At 42.5% G+C, this 26,558-nt stretch overlaps 1 protein-coding gene across 4 annotated transcripts in view; it reads left to right on the top strand.

The window, feature by feature from the left end:
* The window catches only part of ORC3 (origin recognition complex subunit 3), a 214,572-nt gene that overhangs the window by 151,370 nt on the left and 36,644 nt on the right, over window positions 1–26,558 (top strand). For all 4 annotated transcript variants that reach the window (XM_077487275.1, XM_077487272.1, XM_077487273.1 and 1 more), the window contains one exon: window positions 7,955–8,088. In XM_077487275.1, the coding sequence (XP_077343401.1) occupies window positions 7,955–8,088 (134 nt within the window). The remainder of the gene's footprint in view (window positions 1–7,954; window positions 8,089–26,558) is intronic.

Here is a 26,558-nt window from a genome sequence, read left to right as displayed (position 1 = left end):
CTTTCACCTTTTATAGTGCTTTACTTCCATCTTGGGGCGCTAGGTGAAAAGTCATAAATATAAAATTTTGAACAGAAACCTCTCCTGGTAGCCTGCCAGAGTATCCAGGACAACTTTCAGTCTACTTTGAATCCCCAACAAACTTCCCTATTTGGAAATCTACCTAAGTAACCCCTATAAAAAAAAAATTTCAGGACAGCTTTGATTTGACTTTGAGAATGACTTCTGGAGTGGAAATTATACCCTAGCTACTGGCTCTGTAGAATCAGAGATTAAAGTGACCATCTTGCCTAAACTGTTCTTTTACTTTCAGTACTTTTTTCTGGGGTAACTCTAAACCAAGGGTCACTGGACAAACCCGTGACCAAAACGACATGGAGGTCTTGGGGTTCCCTATGTTATTAGCTACTTTCAGTCTGTGCAAATTTCCCAAGTGTTTTTCCCTCATGCTTAAGTGAATGTTCCCCTGTGGGTAAGCCTAGAAGATTGTTTTTTTTTTTTTTATATGGCTACTCCATTCTTATTGCAGGCATCTCTAATCCTATAACTTTCAATTCTCTTAAAGCATGGGGCAGAAGTAAGTAAACTTTTATCTCCACTTCTCCCTCTTTCTTCCTTTTTGCTTGAGGATGGCATTCTCTTAGATGTTTTAGCTGTATTTATGATTTTATGCAACCCTTGGGCTTTATTTCCCTTGAATCTCTTAAAGTTTGACACACTATACTGCCTAGAGAAATATTTTGATAAATGCAAATCAAACAGTATGATTCTTCCCTATTCTGACTTTCTGATGCCACAATGCAGTTTACCATATTCAAATATATTTATAATACCCCAGGGATTATTTCAACCAGCTATCTGTCAATTGGTATACACTACCTACTGGGAACTAGATTTAGTCTCCTATTTTTCCAGAAGACATAGCAAGATACCTGTTTCAACACTTCAAAAAGCTCCATCAATGTCCTAGCCATGGATGGTGGGATTGTCCGAAGAGCCAACTTACCGGTTGACTGTATCCATCTTCTTACTATTTAAGATTTCCTAAAGAGGCCCTTTATATCAGGATCCTACTTAAATTAGCACTGGCTCTTCTTTCTTCTGTTTCAAATTCCCCTAATCCCGTCCTCACCACCACTTTTTTTTTCTTTGCCTTCCTATTTACTTTTTTATCTCTTTCCCACATACCAATTTTTTCCTCCCATCTTCTCCTTCATTTACCTCACTGATCTTTACTAGTTACTCTCCCTTTCCTGCCCCCCAGGTTGCCATCCACAGAAGCTATTTTCTCAAGTGTTTTTTCCTAACCCCCAGTTCTGTTTTGAGATAACCTTAGGATTGTTACCGTATATACTCGAGTATAAGCCGAGATTTTCAGCCTCTTTTTTGAGGCTGAAAGTGCCCCCTCGGCTTATACTCGAGTCACCGCTGTCTGACTGCTCGATCAGCGTATCGAGCAGACAGACGGCGGACATTAAAATTCAAAAGCCGCGCCTCCTTCTCCGCCTCCGCCTGTGATAGGCGGAACACTGAATTTCCCAGCAGTCAGTGTTCCGCCTATCACGGACATCCGTTCATTCTCATACTACGGACGAGTATGAGAGGATGTCCGTGATAGGCGGAACACAGGCTGCTGGGAAATTGAGTGTTCCGCCTATCACAGGCGGAGGACGGAGGCGCAGCTTTTGAATCGTAGAATGGCCGCCGAGAAGAGCGGCGATCCATCGGCACGACACGGGACGGAGGAGGCACGGGACAGAGGAGGCACGGGACAGAGGAGGCACGGGACAGAGGAGGCACGGGACAGAGGAGGCTCGGGACGACGGCGGCTCGGGACGGAGGCTTGGGACACAGGTAGGCTGGACACACACACAAGGCTGCACGGACACACACACACACACACACACACACACACACACACACAGGGATGGATGGATGGATGAATACACACACACACACACACACACACACACACACACACACACACACACACAGGGATGGATGGATACACACACAGGGATGGATGGACGGACACACAGGGATGGATGGATGGATGGACACACACACAGGGATGGATGGACGGACACACACACAGGGATGGACGGACACACAGGGATGGACAGCCATGTCTCACCCTCGGCTTATACACGAGTCAATAAGTTTTCCAGTTTTTTGGGGGTAAATTGGGGGCCTCGGCTTATATTCGGGTCGGCCTATACTCGAGTATATACGGTACTTCTAGTGCACATTCTGAATGCTGAAATAACATAAGGCTGATAACGTGTATCATTCTGTTGTACAGTAGCCTTGTGATGTCTTCTTTACACATTTATTTTGAGCATAGTGTAAAGGTTAAAGGTTTACCTTTCGTAACATGTTACACGTTACACCTATATTCAGGGTGTAACATGTTACGAATGGGCTGGCCCCCGCACCTCCCTGATTGCCGATCAGACAGCTAGCGGGGATCTTCTCCCCCACCCTCGCTCCGCCTACCCAGTTGCATCACTCTTTCACAGTGTCTTGTGAATGGAAAACTACAAGGTCCGGCAGCCTTTGCTGCTTTGTCCCTTCCTATCAGATTGTATCTGCTTGCCTGTATGGGATGTACGGGCACGCAGATACACTGGCAGATCTGCTGGAGACCTGCATGGCACCAGCAATCTGCTGTTCGCTGGTGCAATGCTTTAGGCTGGATTCACACCTTGCATTTGTAGTGGTTTTTGCATTGTGCAGATTTGCACTACAGAACATGTTCCATAGGAAACCATGTTAAATGGACTGTAGTGCAAATCTGCAAAAAGCACTAAAACTGCATAGGTGTGAATCTAGCCTTACAGGCCGCAAAACAATAATAAATGCCCATTTTTTTTAATTGCAAAAATGTGCATTTATTACTTTTTTTCTAAAAGGCAAACTTCTCCTTTAAGCACTATCTCTGTTGCTATGTTTTACTACCTATAAATTGTTCAAAACTCGATAAATACTACTGTCTCCTGACCAAAAGCTGCTACATGAATTAAAAAAATCATCAAGTAAATGTTCAGCCTGAAGGGTAAAGTTACCACAATTCCTGTGAAGGCCTTTTGAGTTTTTCAACATCAGACCTGTTTTCAGGGTTGTAAGGGAGGCCACCTGGCCTTTTGCCCCTACGTTCAAGTTTTACCTAGTAAACGTTCAGGATTCCAGTCTCGGTCAGAAGTCCTACAGGTGGCCCTGCAGGAGCCATCTTGGTTATTCCTTATGTTGTTTTATTATGAGGATAAGCCTGTTAGCTGTTGTTTGCTGTTGTCCACCCCTCGGGGGTTTACTTTTGAACATCCAAAGAGGCTAAAAATTAACTATCTTGTTTCCTGCGATATACGATTAGGAAAACTGGATTTTTGACTTAAATGTAAAATCCATTTTTTGAAATAAATCACAGGATTTGGGTCCATCCTCTCTGTTTTTTTTCCGATACTACTTGCTGACAAAACTGGGGCAATGCTATTTGTGAGAAGAGTTATGTGTGCAGTGTTAAGCTTTGCTACTCGCCAGTGACCAATCACCTGGAAGTGGTGCATAACCCACTAGTCTAAGAAGTAACTCTCCTGTGTCCTGTGATGTACTCCAAGGAAAGTCAAAATTCCTGCTTTAATGGTTTATAATGTATAGATCAGTTAGAGCCTGATGTATTAAACATGTCAAAAGAAACATTTTCTTCTATAACCATAGCTTAATTTTTACAGCTCGTAGGTTTGAAAATCGAGGAAGCTGGATGGTTGACATAGGAAACAAGAGTTTTATCTTTGTTATTTAGGGAAGTTACTGAATGTTGTGCAATGTAATTTTCTGTCATATATTGCCACACGTTACAGTTGAGTTAATTTTTAGATCTGTCCTGGCATGACCTTTGATTTCCAATGTAAATGTTTAATGCAAATGTTTTGACTACCTGTAGAATTCAGGAATCATTGCTTTGAACTAGGAACTTTGTGACTGTGAGTTAAGCAGGAATCTGTTCTAATGGCAAATGCAGAGTTTTTTAGGATGGCCATAGATGGATCAAAATTGGGCCAGTTCAGAATTTCAATCCATGTGTGACCACTGCCACTCAACAGAAATGGATCTATTAATCAACCTCTGCTGAACAGACTTGTTGGAAAAATAAGTTGGATCAGTGGCTGCAGCACTGATCGGTGTATTATGACAGCGAACAAGTCTAGTGTTGAACAAAAAAAGAAGCTGAGCCATGTATGGCCAGCTTTTGGCTGTATTGATGGAAAAGTACTTTGACCCAGTCACATCTAATAAATGTAATCAGCTAAAGATTGCATGGCAGAGTGGAAATCCTCCTGAATGAATTAACATGATTGTAAAGTCAGAAGGTTTTTTTTTATCTTAATGCATTCTATAGGATAAACAGCCTTCTATGTGCAGCAGGTAATGCTTAACCTGAGCCCCATCTCTATCCAGCGATGTCCATGAGTGAATCGGCTGTCCAGGACTCTCCCTCCTGATTGGCTAAGTCAATCACACTCCGCCAATCAGGAGAGAAAGGGGGTGGGGCCGAACCACAACGCAGCTTGGCTCAGGTGCCCCCATAGCAAGCTGCTTGCTATGGGGGTACTCGGCGGGAAGGAGGGATCAGGAGCTGCATCCGGGAAGCCGACAAGAGGGGGATTCGGGCTGCCCTGTGCAAAACCACTGCATAGAGCAGGTAAGTATGACATGTTTGTTATTTTAATAGAAAAAGACTTTACAAGGATTTTAAATTGTGAGATTGTAGCTGTCATAATTGGGTAAGAATACTTTGTGGAAAATTATTAGAAAAAAACGTAATTGAATAAAGCATTATCAATCAATCAATCTAAAATACTAGACAAAAATTAAAAGGGAATTTAGCTTTTACCTGCCCTGGACATCTTTCATACCAGTGCTCAGACTACAGAGTAACATGAGATAATCACAATCCCCATAAAGCCCACACTGGAGTAGCTTGAAAAAGCTCAATTTGGAGTGAAATGTTAAATTTGAATATAATTTCCCATTGGAGGGGTGGGGGGTGATGACACAAAACTTAAACCCTAATAGAGATTCTAAACTTTACCAGTTTTAAGAGCGAGGCTCCAACAGCAACTTCAGTAGAGAATATGAAGGCTAGACCCCCTGTCAGATTTGTATTTGTGGTATTTCCTTTCTGGTAAAAACTTGGCAAGAGTCCTTCCCCACTCTATCCAAAATAGAAAAAAGTTTTGGCTTGACACACACTTAGGCCTTATTCGCACCTCCTCAAAATACTGATGCTTAACAAACATGTCTATAATGTTAATGCATTTAAACATTAAACGCCCGCTCACCATAGCCGATCCTAGTGTGGACGTATATGTGTGAAAGCCTCAGTCAATGGCTCTCTTCGGGCACACGCCTTGACATCTTTCACCCCGCCCACTGGAGGCTCAATCATCGTGTTTAATGCAAGTTGCTTATTGAGCTGGAAGCCCATTTAATGCACATTAAAAATGCTCCTCGATGCCCTGTCATGTCAGCTGAGGCCAGGAGACAGATGCACACCGTTTGGGTCAGGAGTGCACCACTAAGGTAGTGGACCCTATGGCTGACTGCTGCGGATGGAGCTCTGGGTGGTTCAGGAAAGCAGGTCCTCTGGTGCACCAACACGGATCACAATGGGAGCTAGAGCATGAAATTCCCCAGGGTGCGATGCTAAGAGTCACCAGGGCCCTTGATGGTGGGGATGGACTTCGCTGCAACTGGCTCCAGGTCACAACCCCCAGTGTCTTGCAGCTTACGCTCACGATAGGCTACTGGAGGATAGAGGGGAAGAAGCAGACTGGGACAGCAAGGAATAGTCAGGACATAAGCCAAAAGGTCGGGGATCGAGCGGACAAGGATAGTCAAAGAACTCGCCAAAGGTCAGGATATGAAGCAGATTTGAAGCATAGTCAAGAAAAAGTAAAGTTTGATAAACAATCAGATGTAGAGCACACACAGGAAACCAAATGCACAATATTGCTCAGGGTCTCCCAGATCATGCTCATGGTACGCTACTGGAGGATACAGGGGAGGCAGCAGACTGGGACACAAAGGATAGCCAAAAAGTCGGGGCAAGAGCAGACAGGGATAGTCAAGAAAAGCCAAGTTCAGTAAACAGAAGTAAAGCACATGGCAAGACACACAGAAGAAAGCCGAACACGCAATATTGCTCAGGCAAGGCAAGGCAGGCTTGGACAGCACGGTGTTAAATAGTGTATCCTGTAGAGGCTAAGGTGGAGCCACGCTGAGGGAAGATTACTTAACCATGCAGGTGTGAGAATGCAGGCCCTAAGGCTTATAAAAATACGCCTCAAACTCCAACTATAGAGCCCTGTTCACACTGGCATTGAAAGAAGAACTCTAGGCAAACAGCATAATACAATTTTGAAATGTTTACAGTGCATAAGAATTGTCTCCCCTGATAATCAATGGGAAAGATTTACTAAAACTGGCGCACACAAAGTCTGGTGCAGCTGTGCATAGTACCCAATCAGCTTCTAGATTTAGGTGGGGTTCACACTGGTACGACATACACTCCAACTTTGGGAGCATGCCGCATGATGTGTGTAAATGAGTAATTCACTATGAGAGCGTCTTAACTGGTCCGACACAAGTCGATCCGACTTTGAAAAAGGTTCCTGCACTACTTTGGTTTGACTTTGGTCCTACTTTAGCCCATTGAATATCATTGACGTCAGATCAAAGTCGGATCATTGTCCTAACCATCCGACTTGTGACATCTGACATGGTGACTATAGCAGCAGTAAAAGGAATTTTCCACACTGGGATTGTTTTGATTGGTCAAAGGACAAGTCAAACTATCCCAAAGTCGGAGCAAAATCTTATCCTGTTCATTCAAGTTGGATCGAAGTAGGACCAATGTCACAGGGAAAAGTAGGATGATAGTCGTACAACAGTCGGGTTGTACCAGTGTGAACCGGCCTTAGTTGTCAAAGCTTAATTGAACAAGCTGAAGTTAGAAGCTGATTTGTTACTATGCACAGCTGCACCATATTTTGTGTGCACTCATTTTTGTAAATCTCCCATTATATACCGTATTTATCAGTGTATGACGCACAGTTTTTTACTCTGAAAACAGAGGGTAAAGCGTGCCTGCGTGTTATACACTGATATCTGTTTTTTTTAACCAACAGGGGCAGGGATTGGGCCTTCTGCCCCGCCTCTCCTGGCCCTGGGACAGCACTGCCAGCACACTCCAAACTCAAGAAAACACCACTGGCAGCCCCCTCCCACACACCGCTCCCCCCGTACCACTATCAGTGGAAATCCAAGCCTCCAAATCCCTCCAACGCTGTTCATTCTGGCTGCTCTCCATCTCCCGCTCCGCCCCCTCCTCGAGTGTAGCTTTTGATTGGAGGAGGAGAGCAGTCATGTGACCATCAATGAAAAAGAGGAGAGCAGTTACATGACCAGGTTTACGGCGCCAACGGCAGGTATTCGGAAGCTCAGATCCACAATAAATGACACAGGAGGTGCGACACACGAGAAAAGGCCAGCAGCTCTACTCCAGAGCATGCTGGCAATGCTGTCCCAGGAGACTGGGAGTGCAGAGGAGGAGAGGGGCTTTATAATGAAGGGGGTCTGTGTACTATGCACGGGGCTGTGAAAAGTTTTTTTCCTGACACTTCCCTTTTAAAGTTAAGGTACATGTTGTATGCCAATAAATACGGTAATTCTCTCAAGCTAGTCTTCTTTTGATCCTTGCATCTATGGCAGTGCACAACCCAGGTCCCTAGCCTGCAGTGCAGTTCAGTTTGAGAATATAAAATAATTTTTTTAAATGGTGCTTTTATAGCTTCCTGAAGTTCAGCTTTAAGCTTTAATTTTTGATCAGATGACAGACAAAGCAGTCTTAATTTATTGATTATTTATTGAAAAGCTTCTTTTGTATGTTTTGTAGGATGTTGGCAAAAGATGAACTTGTAGCTACACTTCAAAAATGTGTGGAAATTTTAAAACCATATTCTGCAAAGCAACTTGGCAGCGCACTCAAAAAGCTGGAGGAGTTCCTGGTTCAATTCCAGTGTCTTGAAGGTAAATATGTGGTGCTGCAGCCCACTTTACTGACTGAAGTTTGAAACAGAAACAAGTAGTAGATGTTTAGCCAGTGTCCGCCCATAACTACCAATAGTTCTTTCTTGTGGCTGTGTATACTCTATATACTTGACTACATAGGAAATTATTATTGATAAGCGGGAAGCACTTTGGTAACAAAAACAAAAATGGAGTTCTACTGTTTATCAAGTACAGTTTAATGTGCTGTGAGGTCAATTTTAAACACCATGCCAACAGGTAAGATAATATTGATTTTATTTTGTTTTCTAAAGCACCTTATCGAGTAACTAAATTTAATACTGCAGTCATACTGATGTACACACACTGATTGTGAATGAAAGCTAGGTAACTTACCTGCATGTTTTTGGATAAAAAAAACAAAAAAAAAAAACGGAGAATCTAAGAGAAAAAAACATGAAAACTACATTCATATTCCATGACTGGTAAAAACTGAACCTATCACTGCATGTTCACAAGTATGGGGCATATTTATAAAGTCTTAAAAATTATCTGACATTCAGCAAACATTTTTTTTTTTTTTTTTTATATATAGATCATCTGGGTTTGTGGGTGCTACATGACAATGATTGATTCTCTACCAAAAAATGTTTAGTGAAATTAACCATCTGATGACACCCTTTCTGAGGGTGTAATGCATAGAGGCAGGTCTAGAGGATGTAAACGACCCTGCTGGTGGAGCACACGCCAGTTCTGGGTTTGGAACGGCTCGCACTCTCATAGTCTCATCCATTCTCATGGATACACTGTGACGGTGGCTCATCCACTCTTATGGATACACTGGGTGCTGGATAGGCAATGCAACATATGAGTGGATAACAGAAAGTGTTTTTATATGGTTTGCCATACTTTTAAGTAAACTGGTTGTGCAATGATGTTTGCTTTGCGGTTGTTCTATTCCACCTTTTTGGCGATACTGAGCAATAGGAGAGTAAGGAGCCCGGCGATGAGGGTCCTGGTCCTGCTTGTGGTAAAGAGTGGTGAAATCTTAAGTCCAACTGAGCGTTTAATGACCCAAATTATCTTTAAGAGTCAAAAGTCTCTGGTGAGTGTTGTATCTAAAAGGGTTATGTGGCAGCACGGTCTTGTTATTGTTTGCACTGGAGCATCGTTTACTCATGTTTGCATAACAGCACTTTGTGGATTTGGAGCACCAGATATAATTTGTGGACACATATATTGGAGAATTTTAAATATCGTTATGGTGGTCTCACTGGATATACAGTAAGTTGTCTATTTGCACATCCAAGCATTTGATGTATAAATTTTTTTTCTAAAAGGTGTATGTATAGGAGTAGGATTATTGCACTAGTTTTATATATTTTTTTGTTGGATAGAGCGCTGCTTACCATAAATTTCACAAATTGACATTGATGTGCATATCGTGTGGAACACATTTTGGAGCAGCAGCTGAGGAGGAATCACACAGTGTTTTGTGGCACTGGTAATACTCATTATCTGTTTTGAAGTGTCAATAAGCCCAGGACCCTGCATTCGCTATATCTGGTTTCCCACAGTACGCAGAGCATGGAAATGCAATTATTTTGGTAAAAAAAAACCTGCTAAAGACCTTTTCTCATCAGCAGTATATAGCAGTCTTGTGACTTCCATTAGTGCCTGGCCAAGCACTGGTTAAAGCTTGTAGGAGGAGTTTTCTCCTCTGACTGTCCGATGAGGCTGCATGACTCCTAATCCTCTATCTGGACAGTGCTGATTGGCCCCAGAATGTGAACTGAATAAACAAATATACCGTGCTGTCTAAGCATTAGCAGCCAGCACAAAAATGTGTAAATAAGCAAATTAAATATAGAAAATGTGCAGCGCTAACTAAATATCAAACGTGAAATTGACATATGAAAAAAATTAATAACAAAGGTGGAAATACATATATTCGATAAACAATATAATATAATGTCCAAAAATATAAACATAAGGGACCCCAAAAATGGGTCCTAGTGAGTTCCAAAATGTGAAATCCAATGATAAGTGAATAACAGTCACAAAAGTCTTAGGTGAACATCCAAATGTGATACAAGTGACATAAGAAATCCACCACCAGACGCACCAGTGGCTTACCGGAGAGCATGGATTCATACAGGTATACACCTGATGAGTCAAACAGGCTTAAAGAGATGACCAAAAGACTCAAGCTCGCTGAATGGATGAGACCTCCAAACAATCGTTTTCAAAACATTGAGTACAGCAGGTTAATGGTACAAGGGCAGATGAGCCCAACCAAGAGGATGAAGAAGAGGAGAGGGACACATAGCGTAATTCCGTGGGGAATGTTTATTCAATAAATATAAGAGTTACATTTCCAAAAAAGATAAGTGCTTCAAACAAAATGGTAACAAGAGGATAAGCGTACCTAACGCGTTTCGCCTCAACAGGCATCATCCGGGGTGCTGATCCATAGTGGTTACCATCTATATATAAGGATAGGGGCCCCCCTGTAATGAAGCACAGCTCTGACATTCACTCAGGACGTTTCTGGAGTTTACTTCCGGTTTCGGGCAAGATGGCGCCATTGCATGCGTCTCAAGCCTCGCTTTGGGTGACAGGAAGTGAAACCAAGTAATCCACAGGTCACTTCGGGTTATAGTCTGGATATGTGTCTCCAGCCTCGTTCTGAGATACCATGACAGGAAGTGGTCTGACATCATACACAACGATCCCGAGCACACGCAGACACCGGAAATGACACTAGTAAATGCACAAGACTATTAAGAACTAAATGTAATAGCGGCGTATGAAAAATTATACTGCATTACTAGGAATGTTAGTCAAATAAAAATTACAGTATGGTAATAATCATAACCATATGGGAGACACATGTTGAAAATGACACAATGTAAAAATAATAAACTTGAATACATATTGAATAACAACATTGTATAATTCTAATGTAAAATAATTAATTGAAAAAAATATATAATTAATATAGAAAAATTCCCTGTTTCTATGGGTAACACTGATGTAAATGGTGTGTCCCCTACTAACAACAGTGTTGGTACTAACCATCCCCATAATATACAAACTAGACCCCCCCACACGCCTAAAGGTAATTCATATGAGCAAAGGGGTAATCCACTTCCTCAGAGAAGTAGATTTTCGAGCCACTGTACCCCTATACCACCTTTTAGGGGAGGTGGTAATAACTTCAATAACAGGGGAGGGAGAGGTCATTCTAGAGGTTATCAACGGGACCCTCAAACCCCGCGTTATTCCGAATATGGTGGCTGTGGATATAATAACTCTCCAGAGTTAGATTATCCAGTACCCCATGATATAGATTCTCGTTATTATGAACATCCTTTGGTCCCTGTTTACAACAGATTTGCCCCATTGTATAATTCACATAATAGAGGAGACCAAACACATGGGAGGAATGTCTATAATCGTTTCAGAAACCATGAATCAGACCGAGACAGAAGTACAAATAAATTACACTTCTTTATTAAATAAAAATAAAAAGGTAATTAGAGCAAGCGTAATCAAAGCATAGCCAGAGTCCAGTAACAGGATTGAGTAGTCAGCCAGGCCAGAGTTCAATAACCAGATCGGGTAATCAGCCAGGTCAGAAATCAGGGATCCAAGTAGAGGAACAGCAAGCAGGATAAGGAGCAAGAAGGGATTTCAGCAAGCCAGTCTTTAAACTCAGGTATGCATGAGATGGTTTCTTGTGATGTGACCAAGGCGAAGGCAGAGATGAAGTGAGCTGGACAGCTTTAAGTAGGCAGGTCAGACAAGCAGGATCAGGAACAGCTGGGTAACTGTGGAGAGAGATGAGAACTGGCAATTAGCCAACAGCTGAGTAGCCAGCCCAGAGAAGGAAGGTCTAAGCCAGCCCTGACAGATCGACCTTCTTATACTCAGGGTCAGGACACCCCCTATGTGCAATAGGATTTTCACAGAGACTCATCGGTATGGAGAAGGCCTTCGGAAACAAGAGAGGTTCTAGAGGGGGGAGGAGAATCCAGATGAGAAAAAAGAAGGATTTGATAGGGAAGGGAGTATTTACTAAAGAATTAACCATTCAAGAATTGTCCATTCTCGATAAAGGCCTAAAGTTTGCCCCTCAGAAGAGATTGGATAAATTCCATACTTTTATAGACATTCATAAATTTGTGAGGAAGATCAATATCCAACGGTATATTGCCTCTACTTCCTCACGTGAGTTTGAAAGAGCTGCAACCTCAGGCAGGGTACATTCTGGGCTGTCCAACCCATCTCTGTTCAGCCCACCTGTACCAGCTGCCCCACCCGTGATTATTTTCAGGGACCTGGGCCAAGTTACCTCCTAAGAGAATATATAATCAATCTTTTCCTATGGCAGGTTTTAAGTCACTCTGCTATAGGAAGGATTTAGTAGTCCGCCCGGTGGACAAGGGTTGGAGGTATTGTCATACTAGATAGACCTGACTATGTTAAAGAGATGTATCAGCTACTCAGTGATCAGGGAATTGCCCAGTAATCCCATTACCTCATTCAAAAAGGAAAATTGATTTTAAAAGGTTTTAATTCACACATACTATAGAAAAATGATAAGGCTTACTTGATACCGATTGCACCTAGGATTCCTATTATGTATTACTTGCCTAAAATCCATAAGGATTCTTTGCAACCCCCAGGATGCCCCATCATAAGTGGGATCGGTTCAGTTACCTCCCAAATTGGCCGTTATGTAGACTTTTACCTCCAACCTATTGTCAAACGTATGCCTACGGATACTACTGACACTCTTAGACGTTTGGAGAACATTACGATACATGGATATCTGATAATGGTCACTGCATACGTGGCCTCTTTGTGTACGTGCATACCTCATGCCAAGGGTATAGAGGCAGTCACACATTTTCTCCAACGTAATGACTCCCTTACATGTCAACAAAAGGATTATGTGGTCAAACTATTAGAATTGGCCACTACACACAATTATTTTTGGTTCGACCAGAAGTTCTTTTTGCAACAAAAAGGAGTGGATGTGGGGGCTAAATTTCCCCCAGCCTCGCCAATCTTTTTATGGCCAAATGGGAGGAAGATGTCTATTCAGAAAACAGACCAACTTTGGTTCTGTGGGCTAGATATATAGACGACATCCTCCTCATATGGGAAGGTACCCCAGAATGCCTTGAGAATTTTTTTTACGTTTATGATAATGATCATGGCATCACTTTGTTATATGAATCCATTTTTGCTAAAATACATTTTCTGGATCTAGAGATAGAAATTGTTTCAGGAGAATTCATGTTTCAGACCTACTTTAAGAGTATCGATCGTAATTGTTTCATATCTACTGATAGTTGCCATCATCGATCATGGCTTGAATCTGTTCCTCGCAGTCAGTTCCTTAGACTGCGTAGGAATTGTACAGACGTTGATATTTACTTTGCTCAAACCTTGTCTCTTAAACATAGGTTTATGAAAAAGGGTTATGATGAAACATCATTGAACTCTGAATTACAGAAGGTGGCCAGGAATTCTTTCCCTACACCTAAACCACCACGTGAACCTGATGATCCAAGTGTTCCGTGCTCACGACCTTTTCTGTTCAGCACAAAGAAATTAAAAATATCATTAATCATCATTGGAATATCCTTAAAAATGATCACATTTTGGACACTATACTCCCCGAACGACCGAAAGTCATTTTTAGGGACGCACCCTCACTTCAAGGGAAAATTGTCCCCAATACTATTAATCCCCCCACACGTCCTTACTTCTTCCATAAATGTTGGGTTATTTTCCCTGCAAGAAGTGGATGTGGTTTGTAAGCATAATTCATGTGGGAGACGTAAGTGTTTGGAATTTAGGTCTACTGCTACTAATAAGGTATACCCGATCAAAGTATTTTGTACTTGTGCATCTACTTACATAGTGTATATGATCACCTGCCCTTGTGGTAAACAGTATGTGGGACGTACTTATCGCCCCTTTTCCGTAAGGGTAGGTGAGCATATTGCCAGGATCAAAGCAATATTAAGCACAATGTGCCTAGGCACTATAGACAACATCCCCAGTGGTTCTCAATTTGTCATTATTGGCAAATACACCCCCCTCCCCCCCCCATGGAGAAGGGGCTATGACCAGGGGTGTCTCGCGCTTAGAAACATACTGGATATACCAGTTACAAACTTATTCCCCTTTTGGTTTAAACATAGAGTGGGATATTAATGCCTTCATCAGCCAATGCTAACTTGCTCTATTTGTTGTCTGGTTACCTAGGTGCAATCGATACATTTTTAGTAATTATATGTTTACCTCTCCTTTTTTATTTTATTGTATTTTTATAGTATTTTATTATTTTTTAAATGTCTTTTTACTGTTCACTTACATTGACAAAAAATGTTGTGCAATATATTAAATATGTTTGTAAATTTGATATTATGGCGGGGGCAACCATTCTGAACACCAGCACTGACTGAATTTTCTATATTAATTATATATTTTTCAATTATTTTACATTAAGAATTATACAATGTTGTTATTCAATATGTATTCATTCAAGTTTATTATTTTTACATAGTGTCATTTTCAACATGTGTCTCCTATATGACGGATGCCATGGTTATGATTATTGCCATACTGTAATTTTTATTTGACTAACATTCCTAGTAATGCAGTATAATTTTTCATATGCCGCTATTACATTTAGTTCTTAATAGTCTTGTACTTTTACTAGTGTCATTTCCGGTCTCTGTGTGTGCTCGGGATCGTGGTGTATGATGCCAGACCACTTCCTGTCATGGTATCTCAGAACGAAGCTTGAGGCACATATCCAGACTATAACCGGAAGTGACCTGTGGATTACATGGTTTCACTTCCAGTCATCCAAAGCGAGGCTTGAAACACATGCGATGGCGCCATCTTGCCTGAAACTGGTGTTAAACTCCGGAAACGAGTGAATGTCAGAGCCGTGTTTTATTACGGGGGGGCCCTATCCTAATATATAGAAGGTAACCACTATGAATAAGCACCCCAGATGATGCCTGTTGAGGCGAAACGCGTCGGGTACTTACTCTGATCCTCTTGTTACCATTTTGTTTGAAGCGCTTATCTTTTTTGGAAATGTAAGTGTAACTGTCATGGTTATGCAATAGAGTTAATCTGCTTACCTGTTTCCATGTGTTCATCTCTAGAGACCAGCCGACCCTCACCTGACTGCTTTTGTAATCCATCCTCTGGCATGACTCCACCCTAGCTCCTATCAGAGAACTCTATATTAACCTGTGCACTGCAGGCCAACCCTGCTGATCAACCATTGTGTATTCCTTTGTGTGTTTAGCTTCCTGTTACCTGCCGTGTGCTCTTCTGTTGTTCCGTTACCGACTTTGGCGTGTCTTTGACTATCCCTGTTTGCCTGTGATCCTGACCTTTTGGCGTGTCCCTGACTATTCCTGTCTGCTTGTGGCCCCGACCTTGGCTTTGTCCCTCACTAACCCTATCCTCCTGCCTACTGTGGGTGTGAGCTGGGGGACACTGGGGGTCGCGACCTGGAGCCAGTTGCAGCCAAGTCCATCCTCACCTCTAGAGGCGCTGGTGAACACCTGCTGGCTCTTAGACTCCGCGCCCCAGGGAATCTTATGCTCCAACCCCAGTGGGATCTGTCTCCCGTCTGCAGCAGTCAGCCGTAGGGTCCACAACCTTGCGGTGCACTCCTGATCCCTACAGTGTGCATCTGTCACCTCGCCTCAAGGTGACCTGACAGTTTGATCAGCCATGGACCTAGCTGATGTGCCGCTACCCGCAGATGATTTGCAGGGCTTAGTTCGCAGACTTGAGACCCAAGAATCGCATCAGACCCAGGTGATGCGATTCCTTCAGGATTTGGCATCCCGTGTTGAACAGGTTCAGGTCTCATTAGGACCCTTGGTTCGACAATCTCAACCGCTATCTGCCGCTGCACCCATCGCATCAGTCGCAGCCACAAATTCATTACAACTACCAGCTCTGGCCCGTTTCTCTGGGGACTCCAAGGCTTGCAGGGGGTTCCTTAGCCAGTGCACAATTCATTTTGAACTTCAGCCCCAAAACTTCCTGTCCGATCGGGCGAAAGTAGCATATATTATATCCCTCCTGTCCGGCGAGGCGCTAGCTTGGGCTGCCCCTCTGTGGGAACTGAATGATCCAGTGGTTTCTAGTCTGTCTGATTTCTTGAAACTTTTTCGGAATATCTTCGAGGAACCGGGTCGTGTCTCCTCAGCAGGTAGCGCTCTTTTACATCTCCATCAAGAGTCCGCGTCTGTGGGACAGTATGCTCTTCAGTTCCGTATCCTTACTGCTGAATTGAGCTGGAATAATGAGGCCCTAGTTGCAACCTTTTTGCATGGCCTCTCTGATAGAGTGAAGGATGAATTAGCAGGAAGATCCCTTCCTGCTGATCTTGACAGTGTCATCACCTTGTGTAACCAGATCGATATTCGCTTTCAGGAGAGGGCCCTGGAAAAAAGACGCCAGCACTCCCCATTCTTTAGGCAGCCTGAGCCCCCAGTCCCTTCTCTTCGATCCGAGGAGCACCCCCTGCCTACTGAGGAACCTATGCAGTTGGGCTGGACTAAGTTATCTTCTGAAGAACGTGCTAGGTGCAGAACTGTGGGCCTATGCCTCTATTGTGGGGCCAAAGGTCATTTCCGTGACACTTGTTCTCTTCGGAAAAAAGCTCAGGGCTAATACATCTGGAAGGTGGAGTATTAGACCCTGAAATATCACCTTCACCTTCTCGTCTTCTCCTTTCTGTGTTGCTTCATGTCGGTGCTTCCTCTCGTTCGGTCTCAGCACATCTGAATTCCGGAGCCGCTGCCAATTTCATGGATTGGGAAACTGCATCCTCCATGAGACTTACCCTTTTGCCCCTTACAACGCCATTGGTGGTCTTGGCGATTGATGGCACTGTTCTCCCAGGGGGCCCTATCCGCTTCCAGACTCTTCCTGTTAAGATGTCAGTAGGGACACTCCAGGAGTGGATATCCTTCCTTGTCTTACCTAAGGCTTCATCTCCTATCATATTAGGTCTTCCTTGGTTACGGCTCCATTCTCCACACGTTGACTGGTCTGTTGGACAGATCCTGGCTTGGGGTTCCTCCTGTTCCTCTTCCTGCCTACTCAAGGGTACCCCAAAAGAGAAACTTCCTGTTACCACCATCCCAGTATCTTTTGCTCTTCCCGCTGTATATAGCGATCTCTGGGATGCGTCCTGCAATAGTCGGACTGATGCACTCTCTAGGTCATGTGGTACTCTGGATGAGGGGCTCACCTATGAACCTGAGTCGATCATTTACTCCAGTTTGAATAACCATTTACCTTTGCCTGTCCCTAATCTCCCTTGGATGCACAGCCAGGCTAACTTGTCTGCAAGTTCCACAGTTGCTATGCCCTGTGATGCGATTGAGATCTGACGATACTATTCAGTCGGCCTCTGCACCAGTTATGCCAGTCCAGACCATGCCCAATGAGCTTCCTGCTTCTTGTTCAGGACCTTCGGTGACCCGGCCTCATCCTACTGCTACTATGTCCGTTCAAACCCGTTTAAGAGGCTCAATCCATCCTTTGGATAGACTGCCTCATTCGGCCAGGTGGGGTTTTCAATCTTTTTCTCAGGGTTCTCTGCATTCTGTTTGTGTTTCAGCTATCCAGCTTGACTCTTGTGACATGTCACCTTCAAACCAACCCGACCTCAGGGATCCACTGACGTCTGCCCAGTCTGGTGGTCCTGTTATGGATGCCCAGCTCATCTTTAAGGGTCTGGGGGACCCTGCTCAGGCTCCTGATCTTCTCATGCCCTTACCCATTCCTAAAAAGCCTTTAGTCCTCAAGTCCTCTCGTCCTCTCCCTACCTCGGTTCCAGTCTCTGAGGATAATCTAAAATAGGAGGTTAGTCAAGTTTTGGATTCCCGGCTCCGTAAAGGCATTCTTCAGTACCTCGTACATTGGAAAGGGTTTGGCCCTGAGGAGAGGTCTTGGATCACTGCATCTGAGGTCTTTGCTCCTAGTCTGTTGAGGAGGTTCCATCTGGAGTTTCCCTTTAAGCCTGGACCCAGGCGGGGGAGGGGGGGCCTCGTAAGAGGGAGGGTACTGTCATGGTTATGCAATAGAGTTAATCTGCTTACCTGTTTCCATGTGTTCATCTCTAGAGACCAGCCAACCCTCACCTGACTGCTTTTGTAATCCATCCTCTGGCATGACTCCACCCTAGCTCCTATCAGAGAACTCTATATTAACCTGTGCACTGCAGGCCAACCCTGCTTTTCAACCATTGTGTATTCATTTGTGTGTTTAGCTTCCTGTTACCTGCCGTGTGCTCTGTTGTTCCGTTACCGACTTTGGCGTGTCTTTGACTATCCCTGTTTGCCTGTGATCCTGACCTTTTGGCGTGTCCCTGACTATTCCTGTCTGCTTGTGGCCCCGACCTTGGCTTTGTCCCTCACTATCCCTATCCTCCTGTTGCCTACTGTGGGTGTGAGCTGGGGGACACTGGGGGTTGCGACCTGGAGCCAGTTGCAGCCAAGTCCATCCTCACCACTAGAGGTGCTGGTGAACACCTGCTGGCTCTTAGACTCCGCGCCCCAGAGAATCTTATGCTCCAACCCCAGTGGGATCTGTCTCCCATCTGCAGCAGTCAGCCGTAGGGTCCACAAACTTGCGGTGCACTCCTGATCCCTACAGTGTGCATCTGTCACCTCACCTCAAGGTGACCTGACAGTAACTCTTATATTTATTGAATAAACATTCCCCGTGGAATTAAGCTATATGACCCTCTCTTCTTCTTTATCCTCTTAGTTGGGCTCATCTGCCCTTGTACCATTAACCTGCTGTACTCAATGTTTTGAAAACAATCGTTTGGAGGTCTCATCCATTCAGCGAGCCTGAGTCTTTTGGTCATCTCTTAAAGCCTGTTTGACTCATCAGGTGTATACCTGTATGAGTCCATGCTTTCCGGTGTGCGTCTGGTGGTGGATTTCTGATTGGCCGCAGTGCAAAATGTGCAAGTTTGTACAACACTGTCAAAAATGTTTTACAGACTTTTCTGGTGAACCTTTTCATCAAGAGTTTTTTTTACCTGCTCCACAGACTATGTGGTCTACTCTTTGTCCTGCCCCTGTGGTCTCCTCTATGTGGGCTGCACAATTCCTATGGTGAGGGCCTGTTTTGTGGAAGACGGGAGGTTTTTTGAGGGTAGTAGTGAGGATCATATTGTCCCCAGACACTTCCTCATCCACCGCAATAAATCAACAGTGGGCTTCATGGTCTGGGTGGTCGAGTCTATCCCTCCTTGTGATTCTCTGGCAGAAAGGTTTCAAAAGCTCTGTTACAGAGGGACCTTTTGGATACACACTCTGAATACTTTAGCACCCAAGGGATTAAATGAGTAGCTCAATATTAACACATCCTCTAGTATCCAGGTTGCTTAATATTGGGTCTATTTCTTCCCTTATCCATTACAATTCTCATTATTATGCCATTGCTATTACTCCTACTGTTGGGTGTGTACTCCAGATGCATTATTAGTATGACAATATCACACTGTGAGCATTTCCTATTAGCATTCTCCATTAGGATTATCCTTTTTTACTTATAAGCCCATTTAATTTATATGGGTTTGTTTCACTTGGGCAGTTTTTATATGATGTGTGTGTGTGCATGCATGTGCACACACACATCTTTACACACATACTATTACAGTGTGTAAATATATTTTAACCGATTCCCGCTCACCATATATCAGAATGGTGTGCGCAAAGTGGTTAAGTTATCCTGACTGGACGTTATATGGCATCCAGCAGGATAAGCCGCGATTGCGTGCAGCACAGGGAACATTGGTGTGGTGTGTCAGTCTGACATACTGCATCACCAATCTTTGTAAAGAGCCTTTGACGTATGCTCTTTGCCACGTGATCAGTTGTTTCCAGTCACAGCTTATCACAGTGTAAACCGGAAGAACCATGTATCGGCTTTTCCTTCACTCAAGCTGACAGACTTGAGTAGAGGAGAGCCGAGCGGCTGCTCTCCTGACAGGGGGGGTCTGAGCTGATTATCAGTGCAGCCCACCCGAGGATGCCCACCAGGAATATCTACAAGTTATGACCACCAGGGTTGCCAATAAGTGCCCATTAGAGGTGCCCATCAGAAATGCCTGCCAGTGCCTCCTCAGTGCTGCCTATCAGAGCTGTCTATCAGTGCCACCTATCAGTTCTTATCAGTGCTGCATATTGGTGCCTCGTCATCAGTGCCTGTCAGTACAGCCTCATCAGTGCCCATCAGTGAAGGAGAAAATGTACTTATTTACAAAATTCTATAACAGAAACAAAAACTTTTTTTTTTTTTTTAATTTTTGGTCTTTTTTTATTTGTTTAGCAAAAAATAAAACCGCCAGTGGTGATCAAATACCACCAAAAGAAAACTCTATTTCTGGTAACAAAATGATAAAATTTTTGCTTGGGTACAGTTTTGCATGACCGCGCAATTGTCATTTAAAATGCGACAGCGCAGAAAGCTGAAAATTTGCCTAAACAGGAAGGTAGGAAAGGGCCCTGTATTGAAGTGGTTAATTCCATCATTATTCTTATCCATTTAATATTAATCTATTTATTCAACTTTATTTCACAATGACCATAAAAATAATTTTAACATATATTTGTTTTTCCACTTGATAAGGATTTGTCCACTAAAGTAAAAAAAAGTGGTGAAGATGACTTGCTGAAGTTCAAACCAAGCATCAGAATGGGAAAAAAAGGGGATTTAAGTGACTTTGAACGTGGCAGGGTTGTTGGTGCTAGACTGGTTGCTCTGAGTATTTCAAAAACTGCTGATCTACTGGGATTTTCACCCAGAACCATCACTAGGGTTTACAGACAATGGTCCGAAAAAAAGAATATATTCAGGGATCCGAAGTTGTGTGGATACACACGCCTTGTTGATGTCAGAGGAGAATGGGCAGAGTGGTTTGAGATGATAGGCAACAGTAGCTCAAATAACCATTCGTTACAACCAAGGTACCAAGAATACCATCTTTGAATGCACAACACATTGAACCTTGAAGCAGATGGGCTACAGCAGCAGAAAACACCGGGTGCCACTCCTGTCAGCTAAGAACAGGAAACTGAGGCTACAATTCGCACACGCTCATAATTGGACAACAGAAGATTGTAAAAATGTTGCCTGGTCTGAGGAGTCTCGATTTCAGCTGCAACATTCAGATGATAGGGTCAGAATTTGGCATAAACAACATCAAAGCATGGATCCATCCTTCCTTGTATCAGTGGTTCAGGCTGGTGGTATAAGGGTGTGGGAGATATTTTTGGGCACACTTTGGACCCCTTAGTACCAATTGAGCATTGTTTAAATGCCATGGCCTACCTAAGTATTGCTGCTGTCCATGTCCACCCCTTTATGACTACAGTGTAGCCATCTTCTAATGGCTACTTCTAGCAGGATAATGCTCCATGTCACAAAGCTCAAATAATCTGAAACAGTTTTCTTGAACATGACAATGCAGTTACTGTACTCCCATTGCCTCCACAGTCACCAGATTTCAACCCAACAAAGCACCTTTTGGGAGGTGGTGGAATGGGAGATTCATGGATGTGCAGCCAACAGATCTGCAGCAACTGCTTAATGCTATCATACCAATGGACCAAAATCTCGCAGGAATGTTTCCAACATCTTGTTGAATTCTATGTTGAATTAAGGCATTTCTGAAGGCAAAAGGGGGGTCCAACCCGGTACTAGCAAGGTGTACCTAATAAAGTGGCCGTGATTGTATGTCAAGCCATATTAATGGATGAGCTTGGGTGTCTTCTGAACGTACTTTTTAATTCAATGAGCTGTAAGCTGGGTCATTCTGCCCTGCAGCCTGCTTCTTGCTTTATGAACGTGGGCTGTGGGGTGGGAATGGTCCAGGCTGCGGCAGATTGACGTTAAAAATGTGCACAAGTTTGGAGTTCAGCTAGAGATGAGTTCAGATAATGCCTGAGCTCATATCTAGCCATGCACATGGTGCATTCCCTTGTATCTTACTGTTGTCTAGATAGCATATGACAGCAGGTACTGGAGGAATAAATCCAGCTTGACAGTAGACAGTAAATTACTAAGTATATATCATACTTAATGTGATTGTAGCCGTATTAGTGCAATTGTGACAGAGAAAATTGAGTACTGTCCGTGATACTTTTTTTATTTGCACTAACATACAATTTTTCAGGACAAGCTTTCGGGGTATGTCCCCTTCTTCAAGGTCCAAGCAGTACTGATTTACAAATTTTTAAGCAGAATGTAAAAAAAAAAAAAAAATAAGAGAAGAAAAGAAAAGAAAGAAGAGAAAAAAAAAGAGAAAAAAAAACACATACAAATCAATGGCAAAAAAGATAAGAGAAGAGTTAGTGAGATAAGACAGAGGGAGAGCTATGGAATGGAGGGGGGGGGGGGGGGGGTTACTAGTCACAGAGGGGGTTGTAAAACTTTAGTATAATGAGTAAGGAAACCTATATCTAAATTCAGACCATTATTTTTTGTGTCAAAAAGAATTATCATTCTTAGTTCAAAGGTTTTCCTTTCCTGGATAGTTCTGAAATCCCCTTTTAAGAACTAAAACATTGAGGTCTTCTATAGTGTGGTCCGGTTGTGAGAAGTGATGTCCCACAGGTGTGCATAAACTGTCTTCTTTATGTTCCTTGATGGTGTGTCTGTGTAAATTCATCCTCGTTTGCAACTTCTGTCCTGTTTCACCAACATAAGATCCTTTGCTGCACCTTTTACATTGGATGAGGTACACAACATTACTGGAGGTACAGTTGTAAGATCCCATGATATTGAAGGTCCCGTTTGTGTGTGTGACACTTTTGGATAGATTGATCTGGTTGCATAGTTTGCAGCGTTTTTTATTGCAGGGTTTGCTTCCATTATTTGTGACTTCATAATCAGAGTGAAGTTTCCTGCTGATTAGTTTGTGTCTGAGGTTGGGTGGTTGTCTGAAAGCCAATAATGGGGGTTGTTGGAATATCAGAAACTAAACATGGATGTTAAAGTGGTTGTTAAGGCAATATTAAAAGACTATGCCAGCCCCTTTATTAGAGGCTGGCATAGCACTCTGTGTAAGTTAATTTAGACTAATTTAAAAACAAGCAGTGTAAATGATGAATTTCAGCTGTCTTCAGGCTGGTCACATTGCTCGCAGCTGCTTTCCAGCTCTGATAGATGTCTTCTGTGGGAGGGGCCATGATCTCCCTCTGACGTCAGTGGGGGGATCACTTGGCCACGCGTCTCCTCCACAGAAGCCACCTATCGGAGCTGAAAAGCGTCTGCGACTCACGTGACCGGCCTGAAGACAGCTGAAATTCATCATTTACACTGCTTGTTTTTAAATACAAATTGCACAGTGTGCTATGCCAGCCTCTAATAGAGGGGATGATAGTGACAAATTTAATAATTTATTATTAGAATAATAGCGGCGGGGGGGGCGGGCCAGAGATAGACAAAGAGAGCGCTGGCAGGCAGGAAGGAGGGGGGTGAGGGGGGAGAGCAGAGAGCAGGCAGCCTATCATGGAGGGAGGCACTTTGACCACTGTGATCTGGGCGGATCTGTCCTGGTTATCGTGGTCTGTTTAGAAAGGGCATACAGGAAGTGTTTTTTTTAACAGACACTTTAATGGAAAACATATGAACTTTTGCAACAAATATAGCCAGTCATTTTGCCACTGGAATTATTGAAACGTACAGTACTTTGTATTTTGTTAAACAGAATACAAAATAGCTTCAGAGATCAAGGACACACCATACTCCTTTTTTTTTTTTTTTTTTTTTTTATAGTCTGTCAGTGTAATGAGAATGAGACAGTCAGGGTATCACAGAAGGGGGATAAAAGGATTTTCTTGTGTCTCTTTGCAGAAATAACCTGATTTGCACAGTTGGCAAGCAAGAATAGGCAGACATCTCCTCTCATCCTCAGTTGTCATATTATCTTACCTGTGATTTTTTCATAATCAGATAGTGCTCTGAAGTTCTGGCAACATCCACAGAGAATTGCTTCTCTTGTTCTTTGGTCTCCATTCTGTATTACATTATTTTGCATCTTAGATATTTGCTAGTGTTGAACCTAATACAGCATGGTGTAAATACATAATCCATGTGTTTCTCAAGCCTTTCATATCATAACCTAAAACAAGTTAGACATTTGCAATTACTTCACCGATTCATTTTATTGACTAGGAGCTTTTTGTAAGTAGGCAATAGCACAAGCTGTGTGTGAACATTGACAGATACAAGGCAGTGTTTCTATACAAATGGGATGGGCTGTTGAATTTTTGAAAAGTGTGTAAAGTTAAAAGACCCTCCAGAGCTGTTTCTTTCCAGCTCAGTAGATTGCTTTAAAAAAGGCCTGGATTCTTTGCTAAATGTACATAATATAATTGGGTACTAACATTTATAGGTAATGTTGATCCAGGGAAAATCGGATTGCCTCTCGGGGTTCAGGAAGCATTTCTTTCCCCCGCTGTAGCAAATTGGATCATGCTTTGCTGGGGTTTTTCAGCTTCCTCTGTATCAACTGTGAGTTTAGGACTGTTGTTAATTTGTTTTTCTTTTTAATTGGCTGAACTAGATAGACTTTTTTTTTTTTTTTTAAATCTATGTAAAAGTATAGTTATGGCCCAAAGTAGCCAATCGGGCATTAGCTGTATTCTCTACCAGGTACTTAAAATTAGGTAATTTCGTTTTGGATTGCGTGGAGAAGGGTAAAACCCTCCTATCTGTTTTTTACTGATATCTGGGACTCCATTAGACAAGTTTACCCTCACTTCCTGTCTTTCTGACAATGGTTTTACCAGACAGAAAATGGTAAAAAATCTGTGACAGAAACAGACATCAATAACAATTTAAAGGAGTTTTAGCAACTCTATTAAATAAAAGTTTTATTTGTTGTCAATGGAATGGGAAGGGAGGATTAATTTTTGTAACGGAGCCCTGGATAAGAAAAAAAATAACTGACAGGACAAGGAGATCTCTTCCACTTTCAGTAAGGAATGTTGATATAATACAGTGTTTTCTAAAGTGTTGGATAACATTTTAATTTTTAAAACCATAGCAAGCTTAATGTTAGTAGTAATGTTTTAGATATTCATCATACATGTTTTACATTATACACAATAAAATTTAATCTGGTGCACAATAATACAATACGGTACAGTTGCCAGTTTATTTAAAATACAAAGTACTTGGAATATTGAGAGTCCACTGGAAGCAAGGTTCGTATTGGAGAGCGGGTCGTATTTTTATCCATCTTTTTCCTCTCTTTTCTGATTTTAAGTGATCTCTACTGTGGGGGTCTTTCCCATCATTCTAGTTAGAAGTCAATGTGTATGTTAAAAAGATCAAATTGTTTTCTATTTTGTTTCATTTGCTGCAATATCAATTCTCTGGCTATAAAAAAAAATGCATTTCTTTGTGTCACCTTCCGAAAGATGGTGACGCATTTTATTCCTTTTTGGCTTTTTGGGAAATGAATGCTAGTTTTTCTTTTTTTTTAATCTTAGTGATATAGTTTCAATATGGATCCATTTATGTTTTCTCCACATATCTCTACCTTTGATAAATTAAATTAGAGAAGCAGGAGATGAGGATTGTGTTTTAACAAAACAGATTTTGTTTTTGCTTTAAAGCTGAACTAAGGTGAAAAAAATACCAATGCAGTGGGTTAACTGCTTGCTTTGCCTAGGAGTTGATTAAGGTGCTATACTTATTCCTTGCTGTCCTTTAAAGCCAGCACTCTCCTGAGACACAACACAGATTGTGAGCAAGGCCTCTGCATTGTATGAAATAATGTCAGAGAGCTGCAACTAGTGACTTCATGAGAAAAGATGCATGAGGACAAAGAAGCTGGTGGGAGCAAGGAATAAGGTAAGTTTATCACCTTATCCATTTTCACTAGACAAAATGAGCAGTTAACCCTTGTAGTGGGGAGGGAATCCCACTGCAAGGACAAAAGGCTCTACAGTGATGAGTAAAGTATGATGCTTTGCAGGAAATTAATTTGGGTCTGTTTCTAGTACTGACTTCTGAATTAACACTGTTATACAGCTGTATCTGTAGAGTTTTTAAAAGAGTCTCCAAAACTGATCATAAATCTTTGCTAAATACACAAATCACATTCAGTTTAAAAGTCAGTTTTTTGCTAATGTTCTAGGAGGATGGACGTCTTCTCTTTAGCTCTGCAGTGTAGAAGATTGACCTGCTTTTTGCTAGCACTTTTTTTTTTTTTTGGCCTTGGTGCTCAGCAATTGGGACTATGATTCTGAGATGCTCCAGCCTTTGATGAGCTTGCACCTGAGAAGTCTCAGTCCACTGCTGTTACTTCCAAAATAAGAGACTATTTGGTGCACGCCACTGTGCAACTAGAGGATCGGCCTGTTGCTTCTACTGGTGCCTTTTACAGTCTTGGGTTC

The sequence above is a fragment of the Lithobates pipiens genome, unplaced genomic scaffold (assembly GCF_037356315.1).
Source record: "Lithobates pipiens isolate NorthernLeopardFrog02 unplaced genomic scaffold, aLitPip1_a1.2 Scaffold_18, whole genome shotgun sequence".
NCBI classification, from domain to species: Eukaryota; Metazoa; Chordata; class Amphibia; order Anura; family Ranidae; genus Lithobates; species Lithobates pipiens.
Note: the sequence above shows the minus strand (reverse complement) of the source record. Positions and strands in the feature narration are given on the sequence as shown.